The sequence below is a fragment of the Prosopis cineraria genome, unplaced genomic scaffold (assembly GCF_029017545.1).
Source record: "Prosopis cineraria cultivar Desert tree isolate PC_DT_omini unplaced genomic scaffold, ASM2901754v1 PC14, whole genome shotgun sequence".
Taxonomy (NCBI): Eukaryota; Viridiplantae; Streptophyta; class Magnoliopsida; order Fabales; family Fabaceae; genus Prosopis; species Prosopis cineraria.
This window is the reverse complement of record NW_026555345.1, coordinates 3804044-3830845: the sequence shown is the minus strand read 5'-3', so window position 1 is coordinate 3830845 and position 26802 is coordinate 3804044. Positions and strand designations below refer to the sequence as shown.

The 26802-nt window shown below is 28.2% G+C and overlaps 1 protein-coding gene across 1 annotated transcript; it reads right to left on the bottom strand.

Moving 5' to 3' along the window:
• Positions 1-11060: 11060 nt before the first annotated feature.
• Positions 11061-14357, bottom strand: LOC129292205 (uncharacterized). The gene is made up of 3 exons (XM_054929762.1): positions 13545-14357; positions 12454-12801; positions 11061-12368 (listed from the first exon to the last, which is right to left on the bottom strand). The coding sequence occupies exons 1-3, from the start codon at positions 13998-14000 to the stop codon at positions 11751-11753; spliced, it is 1422 nt and encodes a 473-aa protein (XP_054785737.1). The 5' UTR covers positions 14001-14357; the 3' UTR covers positions 11061-11750.
• Positions 14358-26802: the final 12445 nt, after the last annotated feature.

Below are 26802 nucleotides of genomic sequence, written 5' to 3'. Positions count from 1 at the left end.
GCCAAAGTTATGCTTTTGATTTTGGCAAATTTATTATTTCCAGACATATACCATTTACGCTCGGAAACTTGTTGAAGAAATGTTTTTATAACTTTTGAGATAAAGTCATTCTCGTATTACTTTAGTTTATTAAATTCACGTTAGATCAAGAGATTTCCAAGCATATAAACGCTAAAATTTATTATAACAAGCAAATTGGATAGGATATTACGTTGTTGAGTTGCGAGTTCATTTCCTCTTTTATTAACTCTTTGAAAAACAAGCTCTAAACTCAAAATTTGGCAAAAATATTCCACAAAATAAACTCTGGTGTTTGCGATTTTTTAAAAACTAGTATCATTATAAGAACTAAATTAATTTTCGGTGTTCCTTGTGTTGTATATAGCGGCATCGTGCGTGATATGGGAGTATTCGTTGACTCTTGAGGTTGACTTTACTCTTGAGAAAATTTAAAATAACTAAAAGACATGTCAATTAAGTTTATTATTATATTTTGTTAGTTTCTCATTATAATTTATTTGAAGTATATACATAAATGGTATTGACAACCTTTTGGCCCAAAAACAATTATATAATAACTTCATGTATCAGGGAAATTCAATTTTATAGGTCTCTTTCATTTATATGCTTTCCTAATTTCTCAATTCTTTTTGATAAAATTCTCAATTCCATTACATCTGAGTTTTTCTCACTGTTAAAAATATATATTATGTGTTATTTGCCTATGTATCATTTTATTCAATATGAAACTTATATATATTTTAACTTGGGGGAATATTGTGGGACAAAAAATCTCCAAAATAATTTGAAAGTTGTTGCTGGTATGAAATATTATTGAGAGTTGTAATGTATGGTAACTTTAGGTACAACAACCAGTAGGGGACACGCTGAAGCATTCAATGAAAAACTAAATTTGAAGTGAAAAAAGTTGTTAGTTTGTTGATATTCTAAGCTCATCCACCAGCACTGACGAACTTTTATGGTCCTTTTGTAATAGTAAATGGAAATTATTAAAATTTTATGTTAATTTATAAATGGGTATGTGAATATCCTTTGTTTTAAGTTTGATTCACCAAAAACTTTTATATTCAAAAAGAATAAAACATTATTTTTTTCACAACAATTTTGAACTAAAGCAACTTTTAAAGTATAAATAAAAAACTAATCCTTTAGTCCTCTTTATAAGATAAGAAAAGATTATCCGTTTTAGTTTTATTTGCAGGACACTTCAATTATTTTTGTATTTATCTTTATTATTTTATTCCTGTTAATTAAATGTTAGAAAAATTATTAAATGTTAGATTATTTTATTTTAAAATATGTATTTTTAATAGATATAAAGTTGAAAACTTATTAAATTTTTAAATAAAGTTGATGAAATTTAATTTTTTTTCTTGGTTCTAATTAAAATGCTAGAAGTGACTGGTAAATAAAACAAGAATAAGCACCTTCTCATGTAATAACCTGCATCTGTGACCTTTTTATTTAATTATAGGTTTTTTCAAATAATTTTTAAATATTTAATTTTATCACGAGGATATGTGCAGTTTTTTGCTTCCCCACCCCTCTCTCTCTTTCGCCTGAGATCATTTCAAATTTTGAACCATTTCATGTGCATCAAGAAGGTTTAAAATCTTAACCCCTATATAAGAGAGAATGACAACTAAATACCAAGGAGAAAAATTTCCAACAATTCCTAAATGTAAAGTTAGTCCCTTGATCCTTAAATAATATTTTAATGTTTTACAATTTTGTTTATCAAATTTGCAACTTTGAACAACATTTTTATTTTGTAGTTTTGTTTATCAAATTTGAAACTTTGAATAACATTTTTTTTTGTTATAGGCAAAAATTTTAAAAGTGTTACCTAATATGAGTATAAGTAATAGTTTTTACATGTTTCTATTGATTCCTACTTTAATAATTTAAGCAATGAATATTTGGTAACATTTAAAAATTATTTCCTAAAGTAGAATTGACAATCTTTTCAGGTGTCATAATAAAATTTTTGAATTGACAACACAAAATTGTTACTTATAAAAGTGCTTTCATTACAACATTTTCAAACTATTTTATATTTAATATGCAAAAAAAATATAAATGTTACCTTTAAATATTTTTAATGACATTTAAGAATTGTTTCTTGTTGTTTTTCTATAAATAAAAAGTTATTTTTATTTTTTCATAATTTTTATATACTTCTATTTATTTATTTTATTATTTATTATTTATTATTTAAAAAAATTTAAAAATTAATTTAACAATCATATCTCGGTATATTTATATAAAATATTTTGCTATATAATATCTAAAAAGCATGTTGGAATAATGGTTAAAGTCACTTATTACTTTCAAGAAGTTAAGGCTTGAACCTTAAGTAGAGAAGAGGATATTAAATTTTGACTATTTAATAATTTCTCAATAACTCTTAAATATTGTCTATTTTATATGATAAGAAACATTTTTAAAATGTTGCCTGTGGTTGGATAATAATTGTAGCATATTCTCATAATATAGGCAACAATTTTATTTTTTAAAATATAGTGATAGAGTGTACAAACTGTTGTGAAAAACTTTTAATTACATTACTTTATGTAACGGTTTAAAAATGTTGCTTAAAAATATAAGTAACAATTTTCATAATCATTGTCGCATTTTTTAAATGTTGCCAAAAAACAAATATGTTGTAGTGTTGTCTTGTTGGATTTGCAATCCGTTGTCCCTATTTTAATAGTAAACACAATTTTTAATGATTAAATTTTTAAAAAATCATGTCGTTATTTGAACACTAATAAGAATTTTCAACTTTATAAAAAATCCTAATGACATATGGCCTTCTTCTTTTTTTTTTTTTAAAGCATGTCCATCTGGGAGAATTGCATGACATTAATTCTATAAACCAAGATATGGGATGAATTCTAGACAAATGAATTATCAGGATTTCTAAGTTAATTAATAGGGAACACAAATCCTAATGATTCCATTTCAACAAGGAATCTGCAACTCCAACTCTTAATTTGCAACTTTGGCCAACTGATTTACAATGTGTTCTGCTTTTTTTTTTATTGATATAAACAACCCTTAATGATTAAATTTGCAAAGGAACATGTCAATACTTGTAAATTTCCAGAGATTTGTAACTTGTCTCCCAATTTTGCAACTTTAGTTCCATATTTTTGCAACTTATTCTCTTAAATTCTCAACTTCATCTACCTTAGCTTAACATTTGATTTCTCAATTTTATTCAGGAACAATAATGCATTACATGAAAATATCAGTTAAAATATGTTAGGACTTTCTTTAAATTAAAATAATCCGATTGGGTCTTAAGTGTTATTCCTCCCAATATACATTGATATATCATGATGCGGATTTATCATACGTGGCCAAGATTCCAAGACCATACAAGTTCAGTTCAGAAAAGACCAAAGGAGTCTAACAAAGACCAAGGCCCATATTGTTGACGAAGAGGGTCCATCTATTTCGGGCTTTTTATATCAACAAGGATTCCGGGAATTTTAGGTTTTTTTTTTTTTCCTGGCCTAAAGGATTCGGCGTGCTCATAAGTCATAATTAAGAAAGTGATAAAAATCTACCCAAAAAAAAAAAAGAACTAAGATTGATTAAAAAAAACGAGAATGCATATGATTTATATTTTCATTTATGGGTTTTTTTAATTATTGAATCACAATTGCATGTAACTTTCATATGTCTTCAGAAGTTGCACACTGACCAGAGACAAGAGAATGAACAGTTTTTAATATTAATAACTAATAATTAATACTAAAACTAGAGCACGGACAAAATTTTGTGTTTGATATAACATAATGGTAATTAGAGTAGATAGAGTAATGTTGTGATAATATAAGATCCAAAGTAAAGAAATAACTGATGACGTGGAACCTCACGTGTTAGTAATGAATGTAGAAGACTGAAATTTGTCCGACGATGCAAATGCCCTTCAGGCTACGGCAGATTGGCTGTGCGCTGGATATCAAATAAGTGGGCTAGCTGTGGTCCAACAACCCATCGCTTATTAATGAGCCCATAACAGATCACACCTCACACCCCATATCTATCCTTTTTTTGCCTCTTTTTTTTTTTAATTAAACATTAAGCCCCCCATCAAACTCCTCACTCCATTTTATCCTAATTATATAACTGAGTTTTAAAATTTTACTTGATCGTGCCTAAACATGAGATAAATTTTTTCACTATTTCCCCTAATTAATTACACTAAGTTCTTGACAAACATTTTATTCTTATATGTTGTTTTTAATCCTATTTATAAGGTAGAGAAATTTTTTTTGTTTTATTTATAAATCACATTACTAAATTTTATCACACACTTTCCCTTTTATCATTCATTGATGTTAGAGAGAGAAAATATATTGTTAAACTATTAGAGGTAAAATTAAAAATTTATTAAATTTTTAAATAGAGTTAATAATGTCTAAAGTTTTTCTCAATACTGGTGAAATATATTTGAAATAACTTATAAATAGAACTAGATAAGTACACTTTATTATGGTCATTAATTTTGGTGAAGGGCAAAATGGAAAAGCCACTATTATTTCAAATTAAAAGATATTATCTATTACCTTTCTAGTCCTATTTATCATTTTCAAGGTGTTTCACTAAAATTAAGAAAGACATTAAAGCTCATTAATTTTATCTAAAAATTTTTTAAAAAAATTAACTTTACCCCTTTTAAATATATATATATATATATATATATTAATAATATATTTTTTCTCTCCAACATTCAATAGAAGGTGATAGAAGAAATTTGTGATAAAAATTTAATATTGTTACTTATAAATAAGATAAAAAAAATCTTCTTTCTCTACCTTATAAATAGCATTAGAGGAAGTATTTTTTAAGAACTATGAAGTTGGTTAATTTTGTCATATAATTAGAATCAAAATGAGCGCAATACATTGATTTAACATAAGATCTCTAGTATAGTAAAAAGGATTAATCTACGAAGAAATGTTTAAATCTACGTGAGAAAAGGGCTGTCCATATTATACAGCTATATTTAAAAAAAACAGGAATTCATATTTTAATTAATATCGATATCAATATAAAATATCAAAGTTATAGAGGATATGATTATTTTTTTTTTTTTACAATACACAAAAGGTTGGCTATTAAGTGATATTATTATAGTAGTGTAGATGAAATATCAAATTGGGAGAATATCATTAAAGAACCCTAGAAGTAAATTAATTTTATAAAAAAAACTGCTAACAAGTAAATATTAATAATTAATAAGTAAAATTTTTATTTTAATAAGTATCCAATCGATCCAAATCCTTAATAGATATTAAATTATTTCAAAAATCTTAATTGATATTCACCCTATCAAATTTGAGTGACGTCAATTTCATTTCTATCTAAATTATGTATTAAAAAAAATTTTAATAAACTGACACCTCCCCTCTGCCCTGCGATGAGAGGGGACCTTTTCTTGCCGACACTCTTGTCAGCATCTCTATAATTTCCGCCATTTTTAGATGTTAAAAAAAATTATTTTGTTGTAAATGTTATTGTAATTTATAGACATTCATCTTTAATTCTAGCTTGTACATACTATATACATAACTTTCTAAATAAACGATGTTTTTGGATTTAATGTATACTTCTGATCTCTAATTCAGAGTTTTAGTTTGAGAACGTAAAATACAATTTTATAGAAAAATTTTATTGTGCGTGCATGTTGTTATCATAAAAAAGTACAGATGGTTTATGGTCATGGAAGCCAAAGTTGAAGGAAAAATACATGGTCCCCCTCCCCCCACCCGCCCAAAAAAAAAAAAAAACAAGAAGAAAAGAAATGTGAATTCAATACGTTGAAAATGTAACTTTCGTAACAAGTTCGTGCATCATTAATGTTGGGAAAAAATACCACATCATTAATAATCTTGAGTGATTTATTGTTATGTAATTGAACTTAGTATTCAATTTTAGTACTAGCGTGTCATTTTAAAGACAACATCAATTCAGTGCCCTGTCGGCTAGGATATTCTTCAGTAATGTAACATAGTAATGGCCGCCTCCCATCTACACATTTGACTGAAATAAATAAACTACATTATGTTTTTTTTTATTATTATTATTTCCAATCCTCCTCACTATGCAATTTGGGAATGAATTTTTGTTCCTAATTTATTATATCATCTTTATTAGAACAAAAAATAAAAAAAAAGGAGCGATTCTGAAAGAAATTACGCTTCTCAATTCTAAATATCAAGTCAAAACTTATTAAAATTCGAAATATCAAATCATAAACATGGAGTTTTTGGCAACAAGAAAGATATTTCATTCAAACCAGCAACAAAACAAGAAGCGGTAACAGAGTCTTAGTACCAGCAAGCAAATTATAAACATGGAGTTAAAAGCACTAAACTAATACTTTCAAATGTTAATTAAGAATCCGTTCACAAAACCAGAATGCATAATTACTAATAAAATAAAGGAAAAATTGCAATAAATCTTGTGAAATTCAGCAGCACAACCAAATTCCTTGGGACCTAATCATATTAAAAATAAATTATATCAATCAAGTAATTCATAAATATTTCATCAATATGTTTTTGGCAAACTATTTAATTAATATTTTACAAATATCACTTTAATTTGTTATAATTTTACACATCCAATAATTACAAATTTAATATTAATTATATACAACTACCTTATTAGTACTTTATAAATATCACTTCAATATTTTACAACTACATCTTCACATATCTAATAGTTAAAATGATCATGCTTTAATAACAAAGTTTAACATTATTTGTTTGCAATTATCTCATCAGCAATTTATACCTATCACTTCAAAATTTTATAATTATAACTTTATATATCTAATAGTTAAATCGATCATAATTACTAATAAAGTTTAATACTAATTATTTATAATTTCTTTATCAGTAATTTACAATTATAATTTTAATTTTTTATAACTATAACTTCATCTATTCACTAAGTGAGGATGATATTGTCATTCATACCCCAATTTCAAAATTCTCAAGTCTCAAAAATTTAGCTACAATTTTTAAATTTTGTAAAACTTATTTATAAATAAGTTTGTTTCACGAAACTTAAACATATTTTTCCCTAAAATAAATATTTTAATAAATCATATAAATAAATAATTTATCAAAAACAACATGTGAACATTATTCATAAGTTAAACCGATCACAAGTTACTAATGAAGTTTAATATTAATTATTTATAACTAGTTTATCAGTAATTTATAATTATAATTTTACAACTATAACTTAATCTATTGGATAAGTGAGGATGGAATTATCATCATATCCCAATTTTAAAATTCTCAAGTCTCAAGAAACTTAGCTACAATTTTTAAATTTTTAAGACTTAATTATAAATAAGTCTAGTTCATGAAGCTTAAACATAATTTTTCCTAAAATAAATATTTTAATAAATCATATAAATAAATAATTTATCAAAAACAACATGTGAACATTATTCATAAAGTTAGCTTCCTGAAAAAATTTGTATTGATAAATTTTTAGCTTCTATAACAAATTATATAATATTAATGATGATTGATTATTAATTAGAAATCAGTTGGCCAAAAAATTAAATAAATTACTTTCTATAAAATTGATTTTGTATATTGACATAGTTGGATATTTTGTGATTGACATCAATTGACGGTAAAAGAAATGTAGGACTGAAATATTTATTATATCATGCAACCGTGGCCCTCAAATTCAAGATCCTGTACCTTTGTGTTTGCAAGTTGTATGGCCATTAATTGACGACCCTACCTATTAGCTTGGAAGAGCCACGTTAACTTCATTTATCAACTATATTAATGATCAATCAATCAATTATCAATTATTACAAATAGACGGACCTCGTCCTGATTAAATTTTTATTTTTTGTCCAAATAATACAAAGTACAAAATTATGATGACAATACATGTTAAAATATGAAAACACCAAAAATTCAACTGTCCCAAATTTTAATTTATGCATAACATCATCATCCTCCATAATGATTATATGATATTAAATGCTAACAAGTTAGAGATTTAAGTATTATGTAGCTCAATTCAAAATAATTTTTTAATATATATATTTATCCATAAGATTTGAGTTATCAATTTTACCCCTCAGATCCTATTTATAAAATAGAAAAAAATATTGATTTTCGTTTTACTTATAAAGTATTTTATTATCTTCTATATTTGTCATTACCTTACTGTTTTTATTAAATATTAAAAAATTATTAAAAAATTGTTCTTATTATAAAACAAATGTGAAAACTTATTAAATTTTAAGATAATATTAATAAGTTTTAAAATTTTACTCAATTCAAATGAAGAATACTAAAAGTGATTTATAAATGAGATTAGATATAATATTTGAGAAGAATTGAATCCCTTTCCATTTGTGATTTGCCAAGTTCCTTGATCATAGCCTTTGAGTGCCACCACTGGTTAACCATAACTACTTTTAGAGAAAATGACAGTTGTGTTTTGAAAGAGCGAATAAGTGACAATTAGATCTCTAATTTTTTTATTTTAGAAATTGATTTCAAATACGGTTGCAAATATGACTGTTACAAACTGAGAGTTATATATTTTCAGTAGAGTTACATTTTAAAGTTAAATATCTTATTTGTAATTAAAGCTAATAAATTCATGTAATGGTTTGAATTAATATTTACAACTCTTTTTTAAAAAAAAAATTGTTAGAGACCTCAGTAATTCGCTCTTGTGAGAGACTTCACTTTTTTTTCTCCTTGGCTTTAGGGTATAGACATTGGAGAAGAAATTGAAGGTTGAGGGGATATTAAATTGCAAGTTGAGCAAAAATTTTCAAAAGAAAAATTATAATTAAAATAAAAGAAAATGATAATTAAATTTTAAAAGATTAAATGAATAAAAATTAAATCTCAAACAAATTTTTTCTTAACAAAATGAGGTATACATTTCGAGTCATATAATTATAAATAAAAATCTCAATTATAGCACAAGAGCAATAGTTAAGAGTTAAAATTTTTATTTACAATGAAATTATTCAAATTGTAATTATTTAAATTGATATTTTTATTTTATTTTGTAAAAAATATTATGAAAAACTTAATTATCATTAATTTAATCTTTCAATAATAAAAACCTAATTATATGCATGACCAAAAAAAAAACCTAATTAAATTCCCGCTTAAAATAACGCTTCGGAGTCAGAATGAGAACTCGCATGGTCAGAATCAAATCAGAGTTAGGTATGAATGTGAGAATGAGATGAAGCCATAAATAATTAGGCGATCAAGTCCGTAAGAAATGAAAGAGGTCCTACAAAATTCCCATCGTAACAGATTTTATGAGACACGACAAAGAAGTTTGGTCCTAAGTAGCATCAACAATAAGCGCCCGACCCAACTTCTGAGACAGCGAGGTTCAACCTCAACGTCCTCTGACGTTTGAGTTTGACCCTTTCTCATCAATCCATGAATCAATTTTCAAAATATAAAATATTTTAATAAAATAAGTTTTCAAAATATAAAATACTTTAATAAAATAAGGTTTCATTGATGATAATTTTTTAATATTATTCTTCTATATATTCTATTTTGTCAATATTCTTTTATCAATAAAATATTAAATGAAGGATATTTTTAAAAGTTTATATTTTTATCTTAAAAAAAGTAAGATTATAAAGGATATTTAATGAGTTCTATTGATATGTGAGATTTTATCTAAAAGTATTTTATAACTCAAACGGAGAGAGTAACATTTTTCTTTATTTTTCAACATAAACCTAAAATGTTTCAGCATACCAGATATTATGAATAAAAAATAAAAAACCTATTTCCATTAAAAACATCTCAATTTTTTTACTAATATATTCTTAAATTATTTTTAGCATATTTTTCTGAATTTTAGATCATAAATTTTATTTAATTAAAATTTTAAATTCAAGTGGTATCAAAGTGCTGCAGTATGAGTAGTGATTCATACAAATTCAAACTCTCCATATATGTGTGTGTATGTATGAGCACGCAAAAAAATTTATTATTTAATTCTTATAATTTTTATCAGACTAATTACCACTTAGTTTCTCAAGTTTTAACCATTTAATATGTTCGCCTTTACATTTTATATTTTGGTTACAATCCAATCTTAAAAGAGTAAATGATTTTCTAAACATGTAAGGACCAATATATTAAACAACTAAAACGTGATTTTGTGGCCAAAAAACTAAAACTAAAACTTGATGAATTAAGTTGATTAAGTTACACTCCAAATACCATATTGTACCTGAGTTAAGATTATAGGAAATGAATGATTAATTTTATTTAAAAAATCCACACTCTTCGTCAAAAGCCATGGATAATACCTTGTCTCATACTCCATGCAAAACATAAGATCTATACCTCGTTTTTTGTTTTTGTTTAAAAAAGTAAAAAATTATTTTGTAATATATGATAATTGCTTCTCATTTTAAAGAAAACTGAAAATATTATAAATGTTAATAAAAAATTACGTTTTTATATGATGTTCAATTAAAGAATTATTAAATTGTTTTTATCAAATATATCTAATAATGATTACCTGCAATATCCTAATCAAAATAGCCTCACGTGCCGCTTCTAATGAAAGAAAAAGAAAAGCACATATTTTTTGGTAGAAAAAACGAAAGAAAAGAAAACCACATTAACACAGTGCATCGATGCACATCCAACGAGCTGTAAAGAAGGGTCCGAGGCCTAAAAGAGAAAACAAGACTTCGTTGACTATCTTCAACTTGAAGCATCATAATGATTTGGAACCTTCTCCTTGAGAAGGGCAGTAAAAATTAAAAAAATAAAAAATAAAAATAAAAAGACATTCCCGCTCCAGCACACAGAGCAATGAGAGAGAAAGACAATCCCTGCAAAAAGCAGGTGAAAAATAATAGTGGTAAAATTAAAAGCTGCCTTAAGAGTGATGAAGAAAGCAAAAGCAACCTGACTTCATCACAATGGTGTGCACTCTGAACTGCAATTTTTGCCTTCCTTACTCGGTAAATAAAATGTTTTTAATTTTTTATATATAATGAGCATTAATTATCCTGCGGACATAAATGAGCGTTTACATTTGATCACGTTCAGAATCAGAAACACTGACAAAAAAGCACAAGACAACCGCTGAATCCATTATCTCAGCTATAAAAAACACCACCCCCCTTGAACTTACCAAACCCAGAGACAACTTCACGACACCATAGAACATGAAAAACATTAGCAAGTCTTCAACACTAGAGTTATAAACCAACCTAGCTGTTAGTGTCAACTCAAACTCAATTGTCGTCGGCAGCCTCTTTAATATTACCGCCACCGACACAGAAACTAGGAAATGTTGTAAAGTAACAAAGGCTTATGACAACGTTTCTACTATACCCACCTTCTCTCATTAATGGAAGGCAAACTAAAGTCTAAACCTCCATTTGCTCACTTCCTACTGGGAAAACCGAGCTCCAACTCCATAGTTGGATTCTGCACCGAGAATAAAGATTCACTTTGGTCATCACCCTCATCATCCGGGTGAAGTGAAACCTGTGAATTTTTATGCTCCATTTACAGATTAAATAGAGGTAGAAACAAACTTTCATGAAAGAACCGGATGAACACCTACTCTAACCTCTTCTAACAGTGTTAGTGGTCATATACTAGTTACTTCTATGAACAATTGTCTTGACTTCCCTCTTCAATCATATCCCTTGGCTAGACTTCCATCTTCCACATCATGCTGTTGATGCTGCAATCTTGTGATTTCTCCAGCGCGGAAACTTTGGCTTGGTGTACTGCGAGTGAGTTCTTTCCTCTTTCATCCTGGGGAAGCTCACTTGCTTCACTGACAGAACCGGTTCTCAGATCAGCCGGGGGAATGAAGCAATCTACTGAGAGACCGGGAATGTTGAACGCGACCTCTTCGATTGTCCAGGCTTCTTCCATTTTTGTTTTGGTATGGCTCATAGCCATCTCCCCGAACCTGAAAAGAGTAACTACAGAATGGCCTGAGTGGGCAATCATGATGCCTTCAACAGGCCTATAATCATCGAGGAACGAATTGATTGTGGTCTCCCAGTAAACTGCATCACCCCCATTAGATTGAATTCGAGTCAGATGAGAATCCTCTATGTGAACAAGAAGTCCAGTCTTCTGGCTGAAGTAGCCAAATAAAACGTGCCTTATGATCTCTGCAGGACCTTCACTCCGAGCCTTCAATGTTTGAGGATCCGCACAGAGTTTAAGGATGAAGCAATCCTCACCGTTTATCTTCTTCTCCCCTATGCATCTCGCATCCGCAAACATACTAGCAGTGGTTCTAGGGTCAAGGCCCTAATTGAAGAAACAAACACAACTCAGAAAAAGCAGATGATCAAGAAGTGGAGCACTAACACCATATCTAAACACAAAGCCTAACCTGAAGTGCACGACGCAATGGTCTCACAGGTCCCTTGGCTGTATGAGCACCGAGCCAGGGAGTGTGCCTCCAAACAAGCTTGCCATTACAACCTGCATGGACCTTACTTCCCCCAACTGCAAGCTCTACATACCACATATCAGGATTCATCTGCCAGAGCACGAATCCACCAGACTCGGCACACCTAGAGGCATTGCGATTCTTCACTACCCTTGTGGCAGTTTCAAACTCAGAAGCTACCATTCTCACCTTTCCCATTGCATAGGCATTCCTAATAGAGTTCTGCAGCCTCTGGCCCCCAGAAGCTGCTGTGTACTGCTGCAATATGTATTGGGCAGATGAAGTTTCCTGCAAGTTCATCCACACAACAATACAATAAAGATTAGTATTTAGGAGCAAGTTTGCTGATATTGAGTGATTTTCAATGTTTCAGAGAGAAAGATAATCGACAAGTTAGCCAAGATAACCACAAAGCCAGGCATATTTTCTGATTTACACTGTGTAGGCATGGAAACTACATCAAGACATGATTATCATGTTTTGAGGTTACATGTATATCGTTGCTAATTCATAGTCCATTATTTTGTACAAAAGAAAGTGAAATATGTAAATAGAAAATAGCATTAATAGAGATGTTTTAGCTCTCTGTTCTCATCCACTTTTGCTCAGCAGCCAAGCATCTCGTGAACCAGCATGAACCGAAATTATAGCGAAGAGTCCGAAGATGAACCATTTCAGGATAACCTAGGAAGCAAGGAAAACTAGAATTGAAGGGCTAAAAGTATACAAAATCTTGAAGTGACTCAAAACATGAAAAGGTCCATAAAAACCGCCGAATTCGTCAAAGGTTAGTAAGAGAAAATTTTCCCAACGCTGAGAAAACGTCCAAAATTTTGAAACAACATGCATCCAAAAAATAGAGAATCTTCTCTAATCTGCGCACCATGTGCTTCCACCTTTCATTTTTCTAGTTTTCTGTTTGAAAATAATCGAAATCAGAAAAGGAACTTCAATAACCCTTCCACAAACACAGATAGAGACATGCTCTCTCACACGCAGAGAAGTAGAGAACAGAGAGAGAGAGAATTTACAATGGGAGTGTCCTTGATGCTGAGATGAGGCAACGGGTCAGTGGCGCTAACATGAACAGGAGCGAGAGGAGCACCCATCACACCAAGAAGAAGCCTCAGATCAGACCTCTTGAAGGACGTTGAGGCTGGCGAAGGAGCCCGAGACAATTGGCCTTTCATCCACTGCCCAATACCCGACCCGACTCTCTTCGCATCCCCATTTTCCCCGCCGTTCGGCTCCGGACCCTCTATGAGCGGCGTCAAGGTCTCCCCCAACGGCCTCATACTACCAGATCTTCCGATCGCCGAGTCAGGGCTGACAGCAAAGTTACTATGGTTGCTACGCTTCTTTCTCCGAAGAAGACCCGAAATGGGCGACCCGGTTCTTCCCGGACTGCTTGCCCGAGAACGCGCGGGCGACAAGCCACGAACTACCTCTTCCTTCAAAGCCGAGAAGAAACCTTGCTTCTTTTCCATCTTTTGGGGGGGGGGGTTCAAAGGAACAATAATATGTAGCTCCAAAAGCGAGAGAAACGGGATTTCTGCAGCCAAACGACTGACGGGCACGAAGCAAAGAAGGAAGGTAAAGTTAGAGAGTGCGGGGAATGATAAAGAAGGCAGAGAACTTCATTGAAGCAGAGGTTGAAGAAGATGGAGGAGCATCCAGGGGGAAAGCAACAGGGGAGAAGCAGAAACGGTTCGAAGAGTGCGACTCGTGAGAGAAGCAGAGGCAGGGTGCGGGACTTTAGTGAAGTGTGCCGTGTGCGTTGGTTGGCGTACGATTTCTAGAGAGAGGCAGGAAAAGCAAAGGGAGGAGAGAGAGTGCTTTTGGCCAGGCAAGCGGGAAGGAGAATATTATATATATTTATATTATTAATATTAATATAATGATAGTGCTCTCCTTATCCGTTTAATGTTATTATATGGCTAAGGAAAAGGGGGGGTGGTTCAGTTCTTTTGGGCCCACCGGGTGCTCAGTAAATTACAATATATAGTGATACGCTTCAGAGATTATAGATTCTCGTTAACTTGTTTCCTCTCGAGTCTCCACAATTCATGGTCATTTGATCAGAATAAGATAAAATCTTTTTAGGATAATACGGAAAATTTGCCTCGGATGTAATTGATATTCTTTTATTTTAATTGAAAAAATTGTTATTTGAAAGTTTTAAAAATATGTAATGTTTATCTTGTAATAATATTTGACTCACGTTTAATTAACGATTTTTAAAAGTTAAAGAACAGTTTTATTTCAAAAATTTGTCTCAGAGAATAATTGGTATCATAAATTTTCGATTATAACAAATTTACTCACCATAATGGATGGGTCGTTAATAATGCCATAAGAAAATTTCCATGGATTTATAATTGGAATCCTTGTTGGCAAAAAAATAATAATAATAATAATTAGAATCCTTTGCTGACAAATTAAATGCGCAGCTGGGTACTACGAGTAGTAAAGTAGATTTCTTGTCATGATCTACAAATGTTAAGTCCAGGTCATTTATATTCACCCTCCAACCTTAGGTTAGTCCCTTGTACTTGCTTACAATTTAACATGTACAAGCTTAGACAGTCAAACCTCCTTGTGAATAAATATTTGATTTGAATATTAATAACTCAAAATATTATACTAATTGAAAGTTTAGGATATTAGTGCTTGTTCAGAAAAACTTTTGCTGGGCAAGATTTCCCTTTAATCCTGATTTTATATAATTATTCAATTAACGAGTAATATTGATCAAACATTAATATAGAACAATATTGTCTCATTTTTTAAACTTCCAAGATAAAACCATACCAATTAAAAGTTTAAGAATACCTGCTGCATATAATATTAGGGCAATTTTGCTTTGTAACCCATTTTTCGCTTCAAAAAATAAAAATAGTTTAAAATGCTTGCCTGATAAAAGCCCGTTTCTTGTGGAACTAGGGTGCGGAAAAAAAATTGAATTAGGCATAGGTTTTGAGTGTCTATAAATACTATATACATGTATCAATGGTTATCAAACTTTTGAGTTAACTCTTTAAATTTAATGCTCACATAATTATATCAATTCACTCATAAATTTAGACTAAATACAAACTTAGTTAAACTCATAAGTTTACCTTTATATTTATCGTTTTTATGTTTCTAACTTACAAAATCATATCAATTAATTTATAAACTCAAATTATATATAAACTTAATTACACTTATTAATCTTGTTAACTTTTTATTGAGTTGAGCAAGTTAAATGTATATTACGTAGAATTCGGTTCATAGAAGTGATAAGACCTAGCTTAAAGAGGGAAAAAAATTAAAAGGCAAAAATTAATATTAATAAAAAAGAAAAAAATATCAAAAATAAGAGCCTATTTGTTTTCTATTTTCAAAGACTGTTTTTTATTTTTGAAAATAAAAAATTTAAAAATTTATTTGAATAAGTGTTTTTTTTAATTGTTTTCAAAACTGTTTTCATTTTTTTATTTTTAAAAACAAAAAAATAGAAACAACTGTAAGTTATTTTCATTTTATTTTTTTATTTTTAAAATTTACTATATCTGATTATTAAAAATTATAATTACCTTAACTAATTTCTATTATTAATCACTATCGTTAACTATATATAACTATCAATATCAGTTTATTTTTTAATTGATATAACCAAATAGATTTTTATTTTATTTTATTTTAAAAAAATTTAAAAAAATGTATTGCAAAATATTTTTAAAAATAAAAAATGAGAACAGAAACCAAACAAGTATAGTTGTTTTGTGTGATAAAATTTTTATGTTTTGTGTGATAATCTATAAATATAGATGGATTTTAATTCAATGATTTATATTTGAAATATATTTAACTCAAATTATAATCATATTTTATATTTTAATTATTTAATCTTATATTTTTAATAGATATTTATTAATAACTCTTATGAGTTTGCAATTTGAGTTCATATTTTTATCACGATTTTACTCAAACTCTCAAGTTTGATAACCTTACGCATATTTCATAGCCTAAGTACCATATATATTATGCACTTGATAGAAAAAGGATTATACTCATGTATATTATGTAGACTTTTAATTTTGAAATACCAATCATTCTATCTTTTAAATTTTCTTATATTAATTATAAATTCAAATGATTTTTATTTTTTTAAGGGCAAAAATGCTCACCAAGTTGTCGGATGGTAGCATCTAGTAATCTAAAATGAAAAAAAGGAAAAAAAATACCCATAATATTATTTACATTAGTTTAAGAGTGATCAATCTATTAAATTTCTTAAATGTTGATAGTTTAGTTGATACCTAAACAGACATTGACCCCCTTTTTTTGCCAATATAGACTAAAAAAGGAGCAAAAATACCCATTATATTATCAATTAAGAGCACCCAATAGCCTAAAGTGAAAAAAATGACAAGAATATTGACCAATTTGCCAAAATCCATGTCATATGATTTATTTTCATCCGATGATACCCTTAACAAAGATTTAAAACATTTCTTAGGCAAAGGCTTCTCAAAAAAATTTTAAAAATTAAGCACAATCTTCTAGAACCCTCTCAATTGGGCATTGAACTTGAGTCGTTGAGCCCGTTCGAAAGAGATGTGCTGTTGCAAATGAATTGAAAAGGAAATTCTGCTACATGGGACTTCCTTGATTGATTCGGATCATTAAGAAGAAGTTTCAATGATACAAGAATTTTAAAGAAACAAGTGACTTAACTTGTTGTTTGGTCAAAATAATATTTTTTCGCCGTCAAAACTAGAGTCTCAAGTGGAGACTCATCATCATATGATGACCAACCAACCTTAAAAAAATTTCATTTAGGAATATTTTTTAGTCCATATCAGTGAAAAAATAGCTAGTTTCTGTCTAAATGTCAATTAAATGATCAACATTCAAGGGATTTAATAGATTGATCATTGTTGTACCTATTAAAATAACATTAAGGATCTTGAGGGATTCAACGATGATCAATGAAAAAAATGAATGTAATAAATACTACTAATCGATGACTTTGTGAGTCATTTTGCCCCCCTTTTAGTTCACATATGTAAAAAAAGGGTCAGTGTCTACTGAAGTGTCAAATAAATCGTTAACATTGTATGAATTTAACAAATTGATCACTCTTATAGCAACTTAAGTAATGTTATGAGTATTTATACCATTTTCTCATCTTAGATTACTAGATGCTCATAACTGATAATTTCGTGAGTATTTTATCTCTTTGTCATTTTTTGAATCATACATCTATCACATTCAATTTTTAAATTTACAATTATATATTACACAATATATATATATATATAAGTGTATATACTGTCACTACAAATTAAAAAAATTCATGTCAAAAGACTAGCATGCTATGAGAAAATTCATTGAATTTATAATCCACGCTTTACTTTGGCTGAAGAAAATAATCCACACTTTACTGGTGGGGTTTGGGGCTTCTAATACAAGTCAAGTATATTTTTTAAGTTCAAGAGACTTTCTCCTAATAACATAAAAATCATTAAGTAAAATAGTTATGTTTTATTAATTATTATGTAAATTAATAATAATTCGTATTATGTTTAATTCAAGATGTAAATAAATATGCCAAACTCGTAAAGCTCAAAAGTTGACTATCAACATAAAGTATGATGATGGCCAAAAGCAACAACTTATCCTCTATATACTTTACACATTATCCCTTTTAGATTTTCTCGCATAAAAAAAATAATAATAACTGCTGAATGATACTGGCGATATTATATTCTTTACAATAACTTCATAAACAATTTTCCTATATGTTTCATATACAAGAGCACAAGTTTTTGGGAGAATGAAAGTTTGAGAACAAAACAAGAATTAAATTTCAGCTCAAGATTGAAAGAATCTGAAATTTCAACAAATAACCGAAGGTTCTTAAATAATTTCGTACTCATATTCAAAAACTCGACAACTGTATTTTAAAGTTGTGTTGATGTACTCAAATTACTTATAACCTTTGGCCCTATACTGAAAATTTAGAATTTTTATGTTCAAACTGGAATTAAATTCATCTTTTGGTCACCATTTGTCATTCCCCACAATTATTTGTATATGTAATGTATGCAAGAAGTGTAAAATGAGCTATATTATATTATTCATCACTTTATTTTATATATTTTATATTGATATTAACATTGTGTCGATGTTTTATTTCTTTTGTTTTTATCTAAACTCGCAGATTAAGCAGAAAAATTCATTTATCGAAAAGAGACTAATCGAATATTGTCAGAATTAGATACAAAGACAATTAGGCTAGATTAGGTCAAAAACCAAAACCGACTAATTCCCACAAACCTCAAAATATAGCTCTCACATGGCTATATTGCTAATAATTATTGAGAAATGAGAAGAACGTTGATATGTTGCCTGTAACAATTTTCCATTCAAACCTTAACAAAGTTTCGACATGTAATTGTCACCTTGATAAATTATTTATTGTATTAGTATATCTTAAAGACAACTAAAATTTTCTGTAATAGGGTTCCACTCAGATTATAATGATAAAGATAAGGTAGGGGGTGTAATGATCAAATTGTTTTTGGTGACACAAATTCAAACTTTTTGATGTAATAAAAACAATGCCTACATTAAGATATTATTTAACGTTAATATGCATATCAAAATCAAACAAGCATGCAAATATGTAAAAAAAAAAAAAAGTCATACAAGTAAAAGAGACTCGTGAATTTAATGCTTCAAAATTTTTAAAAAAAATTAATCATTTAATCCTTATTGTGTTGAATTAATTGTAACTCAATTCTTAAATTTTAACTTGTTATAATTCAATTCCTAAAGTTTTAACTCAATTGTAACTCAATTCCTAAATTTTAATTCTTGCAATTCAGTCATTGCATTCTTAATAATTTAAATATTATTTCTAATATCTTAAAAATTAAAAATTATGAAGATTAAAATTATGCTAAAATTTATTACTAATATTTTAAATTACTAAACTCTTTTAATTTTTATAAATATTAAAAGTTTAAAATATTTTAATATTTTTAATTTTATTTTTTAAAACATAGAGGGCAATATTTAAGTGGTTGAAATTATAAGGATTAAATTGTAAAAAATAAAATTTAAGAATTAAATTATAATTGAGTTAAAATTGTAAAAATTGAGTTACAATAAATTAAAAGTTAATAACCGAGTTATAACTAGATCAAATTTATAAAGACTGAATGATTAATTTTTTAAAAAATTTTATATCATGATACGGCTTCAGACTTGTCTATTGGTATCGTTTTCATGCTGTTAACTCTAACTAAACTCTCGCTCATTTCTATGATCTCGCAGCTTAGATTCTTCATATTTTCAGATGCCGCTCCCTTTGTCCCAATCTGCATAGAATTATATTCTATTTATGCCAGTAAGGCATTAACAAATTCAGGAGCAAATAAATGGGGGGTCAAGCTGAAAATAAAATATTAAATGAGGGGGCCATAATCTATTTTAATATTTTTTTACAAGTAAAAACATTAATTTTTTTCCAAGGATGCCCTTACCCTCCTCCAGATTGGTCTCTGATTCACGCCAATTGTAATATGACGAAACTAGGTGTGTAAAGTCTTACAGCAGCACATAGAATTTGGAGGATGAGTTATTTTTCTGTAACTTATGAATACGATCTAGCTATATTTATGATTTATAATAATACACGGTTTGAGTAATTTATTCGTTTGTATGCTGAAATTGAATTTACAAAACTTGGGCGAATAATGAAATGGTCCAAATCTTGATAACCATGTTGGTGATTTCAAGACAGCTGAAGATAGAGAAAATTTTATTCAAAAACCTCCCAAGAGAATTTATTTACAGATAAGAATTAAGAAGTTATTATTGAAGAAAAATAAGTCTTATTATTATTTTAATAACAAATAACTCTACATTAGTCATTGTTCACGAAATAATTCTCGTGGAATGTCGTTGGATATGATTCTCCTCATAAAATAAAACACACACTCACAAGTCGGAGGGCACATGTATATCATTTTACTCAAAGCAAAACATCATTTCACATTCAAATATTCCTTCTAAACTTTAACTTGTTAACTCTTCTTATTGGCCTTTAGGCTTTCAACATATAGTTTTTTAATATTAATAATAAAATAATAATAATGATAATAATCTCAATGCACTTAATTTTTAATTTTGCTTTTTTTTTTTGCCAAAATTTTTAATTTTGCTTTGAGTGTCCGGTAATTTGGATCTCCAAGTTTAATATATTATAAGATTGGATTAGAATGAAGCAAGTTAAAGATAAATTTGAAGTTAAATTCTTTATCAAATAAGTAAGAATTATTACTCCTTCCATTAAAAATATAAATCATTTTTTGAGGGGTTAGATGTTAAAAAATGTAAGCATTTTTAATCTTTTAAGATATAATCATTACCTTTTTTAATAAAAAAAGTTTACCTATTAAATAAAATCACTTTATATTTTGTTAAGATGAAATACCCTATTAAATAGGAGTAAATATGAAAAGATATAATTAGTTTAAAGATAAGTAACTATTTTATTAAAGTAAAATTTAATTAAAAATATTTTATATTTTTAAATAAAAGGAGTAAAAATGAGTGATCATTTTCTGCTGTTCAGCTGTAGCGTAATGGCTATCAACTAAAAATATTTTTTATTTATCACAATAAATTTATTATTACAATCATACTCATTAATCATTTAAATAATAATTCAACAGTATTTTTTTAATATTCTTTCCTTTCTTTTTTTATCGGCTGGGCCCCTGAAGATACTTGATTGAAAAAGGAAATGTGAATCCTCTTCGTACGGTGTTAATCTTGAATTTAAATTATTCAAATTAATATCAGACGACTCATATTGAATTATTTTGAGTTTTGTAACTTTTATTTATATATTTTAATATAAATACAATATATAATTAAAAAAATTTAACTGCTAAATTTTTAAATAATGATGACATTTCATATAAAAATAAAAAATTAAAATCTTGGCCACCTAAAATAGATTTTAAAAGACATCAATAATGAAAATAAACACAATATATAATTTATAAATGAAAAGTGAGATGTTCGACTTATTTTTGTGGAGAAATCATAATAAATCTACACTAATGTAAAGATTAATTAAAAGATCAAGGTGATGAAGTGGTAAAATGGGGCATTGTGGTCAATAGATCAGGTTGGTCTAGGTAAAAGGAAATGACCCTTCTCTTGTAAGCAATTGGGTTTAAATTAAGTTGCCAATATGAACACTTTGTTTAATGGTTAATCTATAAGATATGTTTTGATTTGGCTAATTTATCTTGACCTTACTGATCTTTTCATGTAACAATTGTGAAAAAGATATAAAAAAAAAAACATAATTACCAGTTTCATCAAATGAACTAATAACCTGATAGCAGATCCATCTTGCAAGTTGCAACTATGCCATTGCGTCTAGCTTTTACTTTTTGTTTTTTCTTTTTACCAAAAAAAAAAATTGATCAGGTTAGAAATTAGAATGTTAGATCCCAAGAAAAGTAGACAAGTCTCAAAACTCAAATCGCATGCACCAACAAATATAGGGCTCTTTGGATTCAAGGCTTCAAGTGATAAGAGAGTTATACTAATTTAATAAGGAAGTCTCAAGTTTGAATTCTATAAAATGTAACAATTTGCACAGATATAATACATGAACCAGATCTGATATATCGATATTTTTATTTTTGAAAAATATATGACGTGATACATACAGGATACTATACACACACACACACACACATATATATGCATGAAAAATGTATAAAACGCACTAAAAATATACTTTAAATTCGAGAAAAATTAAACTAGCATAATCCTTTAATAATATTATTAAATAAAACATAATTATTAATTATACTTTTATTCTATCTGAATCTAATAGCTCATATATTTGGTTACATCAAGAGATAAGTTCGTTACTCAAAATTCTGATCAAAGTTATCCCACTCCTCAAATCTAATATTTTGTTTTAAAATGAATCATAAAAAGATATTAAAAATAAAAAGATTAATATCACAACTGTTAACAAAATTTAATTGGTTAAAAAATATAATGGCCTGGAAGTATTGAATCACAATATAAAATAATAAAAATTTTAAGAAAATTTTAATTAAAAATAATATTTTGATATTTTATAAATACATATTGAAAACGTATTGGTGTGCATTGGTATTGGATACAATACCGACACAAATATGTTAAGCAATTTGAAGTACAAATGATTATAGGCAACAACATTGACAAGAACTTCTATTCAAAAAAGTCACATCCTAACTTGATTTAAATTAGTTTGGGCTTGTTAAAGTTTTCCCAGCTTAACATAGGGCAAATCCAAAATATCAAGTACTTAAGTGCTCTACCACAAAAAAAAAAAAAAACAAAAGAAGAGATTATCCGCTGATAAAGAAACAATGTAGATTTCTAAAATTAAGGACGTGGGATATATAAAAATTCTTATATAAATCTAACGTACCATGTCATCCACGTTCTATTAATAAAAACATAACAATCAAATGATGGTAAATATAAATTAATTTTGTCATTAATAATAATAGAAGAGAAAAATAAGAAATTAAATAGACATTCTATTATAAAAATAAAATTATTAAAAATAATGATGTATAAATTTTTTTTATTTAATTAAATTAATACTCTCTCTATTAAAAAATATAAGGTATTTTTTGAGGAGTTAGATATTAAAAAATGTAAGGTATTTTTAGTCTTTTGGATATAATCATTGTCTTTTTTTCAAAAAAAGCCCTATTGATGAATGATATTATATTTATTGTAGATATTAAATAGGGGTAAATATAAAAAAATAATATAGTTTGAAAATAGATAACTATTTTATTAAAAAGTGAAATTTAATTAAAAATATTTTATATTTTTTATAAAGGCCGTATAATTTTAGTAAATAAGATGTAGATAACGTGATACATGGGTGCATACAAAAATTTCTCCGGAGAGATATGACGAAGAAGGGGCGAACATGGAAATTGAAAGGCAATATAATGAGCGATGTTGGATTCGGGTCGCAAGGGTCCCAAACAAAACGCGTGAAGCTTTATTTATTCCTTTACGGTGCAGTCTGCCTCCAGCTAAGGTTCCATTTCCCTTCTCTCTCACATCTTCTCTTCTCTTTTCTCTCCCTCTCTCTCAACAGTAGCAAGAGGCCAAACCAAAAACAACTTTATTCGGCCACCTTCTCTCTCACGTTCCACTTCTATTCAGCTTCTTCACTCTCCAATCAAAACATGCTCGCTATTCTTTCAGTTTTTTCCACATCTAATATCTCCCTTTCAACTTTATGTACGATACAATATCTTTGTTTTATGCTTTTCGTTATCATCCATTACATATATAAACACAGCACAAGCTTGTGAGGAAAGGCTTCTCTTCATCATCTAATTCTGCTATACATGTTTCCTTCTGTTTTTTTTTTTAAATAAAAAAACCCTTTTTGACTGACCCTTGACTGCATCTTCAATCTGCATATGTTTCAATTATTTTAATCCTCCTGATCGAGCCGATTGTTTTTACTGTTTATTAAATCTACTGATGAACACTATACATCTCAGCACCATATGTTGAGGTTTAATTTAAGTCCATTTATATTTAATTAAGTGCCTTTTTTGGAGAACTTTCCGGCTTTCCCTATGGTTTGGGACCATAAAATCCAGGACATGATAAGGCTCGTGGTTTGGGGATAAGCATGCATGCAAGAAAAATACCCCAATTTATTTTATTTTGTTGTTAATGCTATGATATATCAAGTATGAGTAAACTTGCCGCTTGATGCAAAAATTCTAATATAAAATATATTTGGACTTGTACATAAAATTGAAAGATATTATAAACATGAGTTTTAAAATTTAAAAATTATGATGTGATGTTAAGTTCGGATTTTAGTTTTAACAAGACTAATCATGTAAAAATTGGGCTAGTTAGCTATCTTTGATTTCAATATCCGAAGCATTGTGTGTGATTGTGTGTCACAATTGGACTGGCTTTGGTTCTTTAACAAGTACATCTTGCCTGAGTACAAATACAAATGCACACACATTAAATTGGATAATAAAACTTTTGGCCCATTCAATTTGTTTAAGTTATCGATTTGTCCTTTAAATTTTATTTTTATCAATTTACTCCCTTACAATTTTTTTTAAATTATCACATTAGTCTTTTAAGTTTAAGAAAATAAATTGACTCTTAAATTAATTTAATGTGTAAAGTATATTGATGATTTTATATATATGTATATGTAACTAAATAAAAATAAATTAGTCCTCACGTCAATTTAATTTGTATCATACTAGTCTTACACTCTATGTTTTGTTCTTTCATTTTTAAAAAAATTTTAATTTTTTTCTTACATATATAATTATATTTCTTTTCATTAATTTAGATAGATATTATCAATATTTCATTATCTATGTCACTAGGTTTTAATAGTATTATTTTCTCTTTAAATAATAAAGACTAGATCGATAATTGAAACAAAGTTAAAGGATTAAATGGATAAAAGATAAATTTGAAAGACCAAATTGATAATCGAGCTAAATTTAAGAGATTAAAAATTTTATTATTCCTGTATTTTAAAAATTAAAGTTAGGTATGATTTTCTACATCAATTTAATTGTGGAATCAATCAATTTCATACGTCTACATTGAGATGAATGATAAGCCAATTGGATTGACCATGGTCAAAGAATCTCAACATGAAATTGATTTTTTGAATATATAAAATAAGAAGGTTCAACAATCGACTAATAATGAAGTTTAATTTAAATTTATTAGTCCATAATCGGAAGAAATGTTCACAGGCAGCAGACAAGGCGTATCATCAAGACCTCACTCTTTCACTCAATGAAGGGTCATACTAAAATCTATTTTAATTATGTTTACAAGTGAAAATCATAATTTTTTCTTCTAATTAATCAGCTTGTTAGTGCATGGCGTAAAAAGTAATGTCCCAGTCACTGACGAAGGACTCTAATGGATGTTCCAAAAGTCAAAACTAATTGCTGGCTTTTCTCAACTCTCAGTGGACTAATTAACAAGATAATTAATTAACAACTGTATGGGAGATTAGAGAGTCACATGGCAAGTGAAAAAAGGGATGTGTGTGTTGGGGATGACAGGGAGGCGATGAAAAGAGGGGACTATGTTTGGATTCTAACGACCACCTTAAAATATTGCTGCCCCATTTTGTGGATACTATGTTTGTCTATTCTTTTTTTGACCAACAAAGCAAGCACGTGAATTCTCATGCTTTTGTTAAATCTGCCAATCTCCAATCCCTCTTCCAAAGAAAAACTTATCCTACCTCCTTATACACACACACACACTTTATTTTTAATTTTATTTATAAATTATTTTTAACATATTTTACTAAAATCTAAAAAAAAATTAAAACTCATTAAATATATATACTTTAATAACGTACTTAATTTCTCTTCCCAACATTTAATGAAAGGTAAAAAAAAATTTATGATAAAAAATTAATAACATACTTTATAAATTTGAACAAAAAAATTCCCCTCTCACTAAATGGGAGTGTGTGTGTGTGTATATATGGGTGACCTCATGTAATATTTTACTCCCTCTCTCAACAACAAAACCAAATAATGAGTTTTTATATTTAAAATTAGATTCGGTGAGTAACATAAATCTAGTCACTCAGTAAGTATTTCAAGATATAATTTTTAAAAAGAAATTGAAAACAATCTACACAAGCACTTCTCGCATATATATAAAGTTACCTTGAAAATTTTAAGATTTAATATTTTTTAAATATTATATTGAGTAAGTGAATTTAGACAAGGAATCTAAATCCGCTTTTTTTATTGCCTCTGCAGACACATCCTTCCCCATCACGCGCCCTGCCACGTGCTTCATATACATATACGACCAACCAATACACCTTTACAACTAATCATGTTACAAGTATGTATAATTCGTTCATTAACTGATTTTATATTTTGTAAAATAAAAGAGGACGCAAGAGAATCACAATGTTTGGTTTGATGGAAGCAAATTTCCTAGGAATGTATAGGATATTCTAAATCAATAAAATTTAGCCCAAAGTATTTTATTTCAAGTCGATCCAAAGGAAGGCAGTGTCATTCGTATATATTCAATACACTTTCATCTGCATCCTGAGAATGCAAGTCGTATTTTGTAACGTTGTGGCCTGTGGGTTCAAATAATCTAAAAAACCAGTAAGTATTTTATAAACACTTTGAAAATCATGAT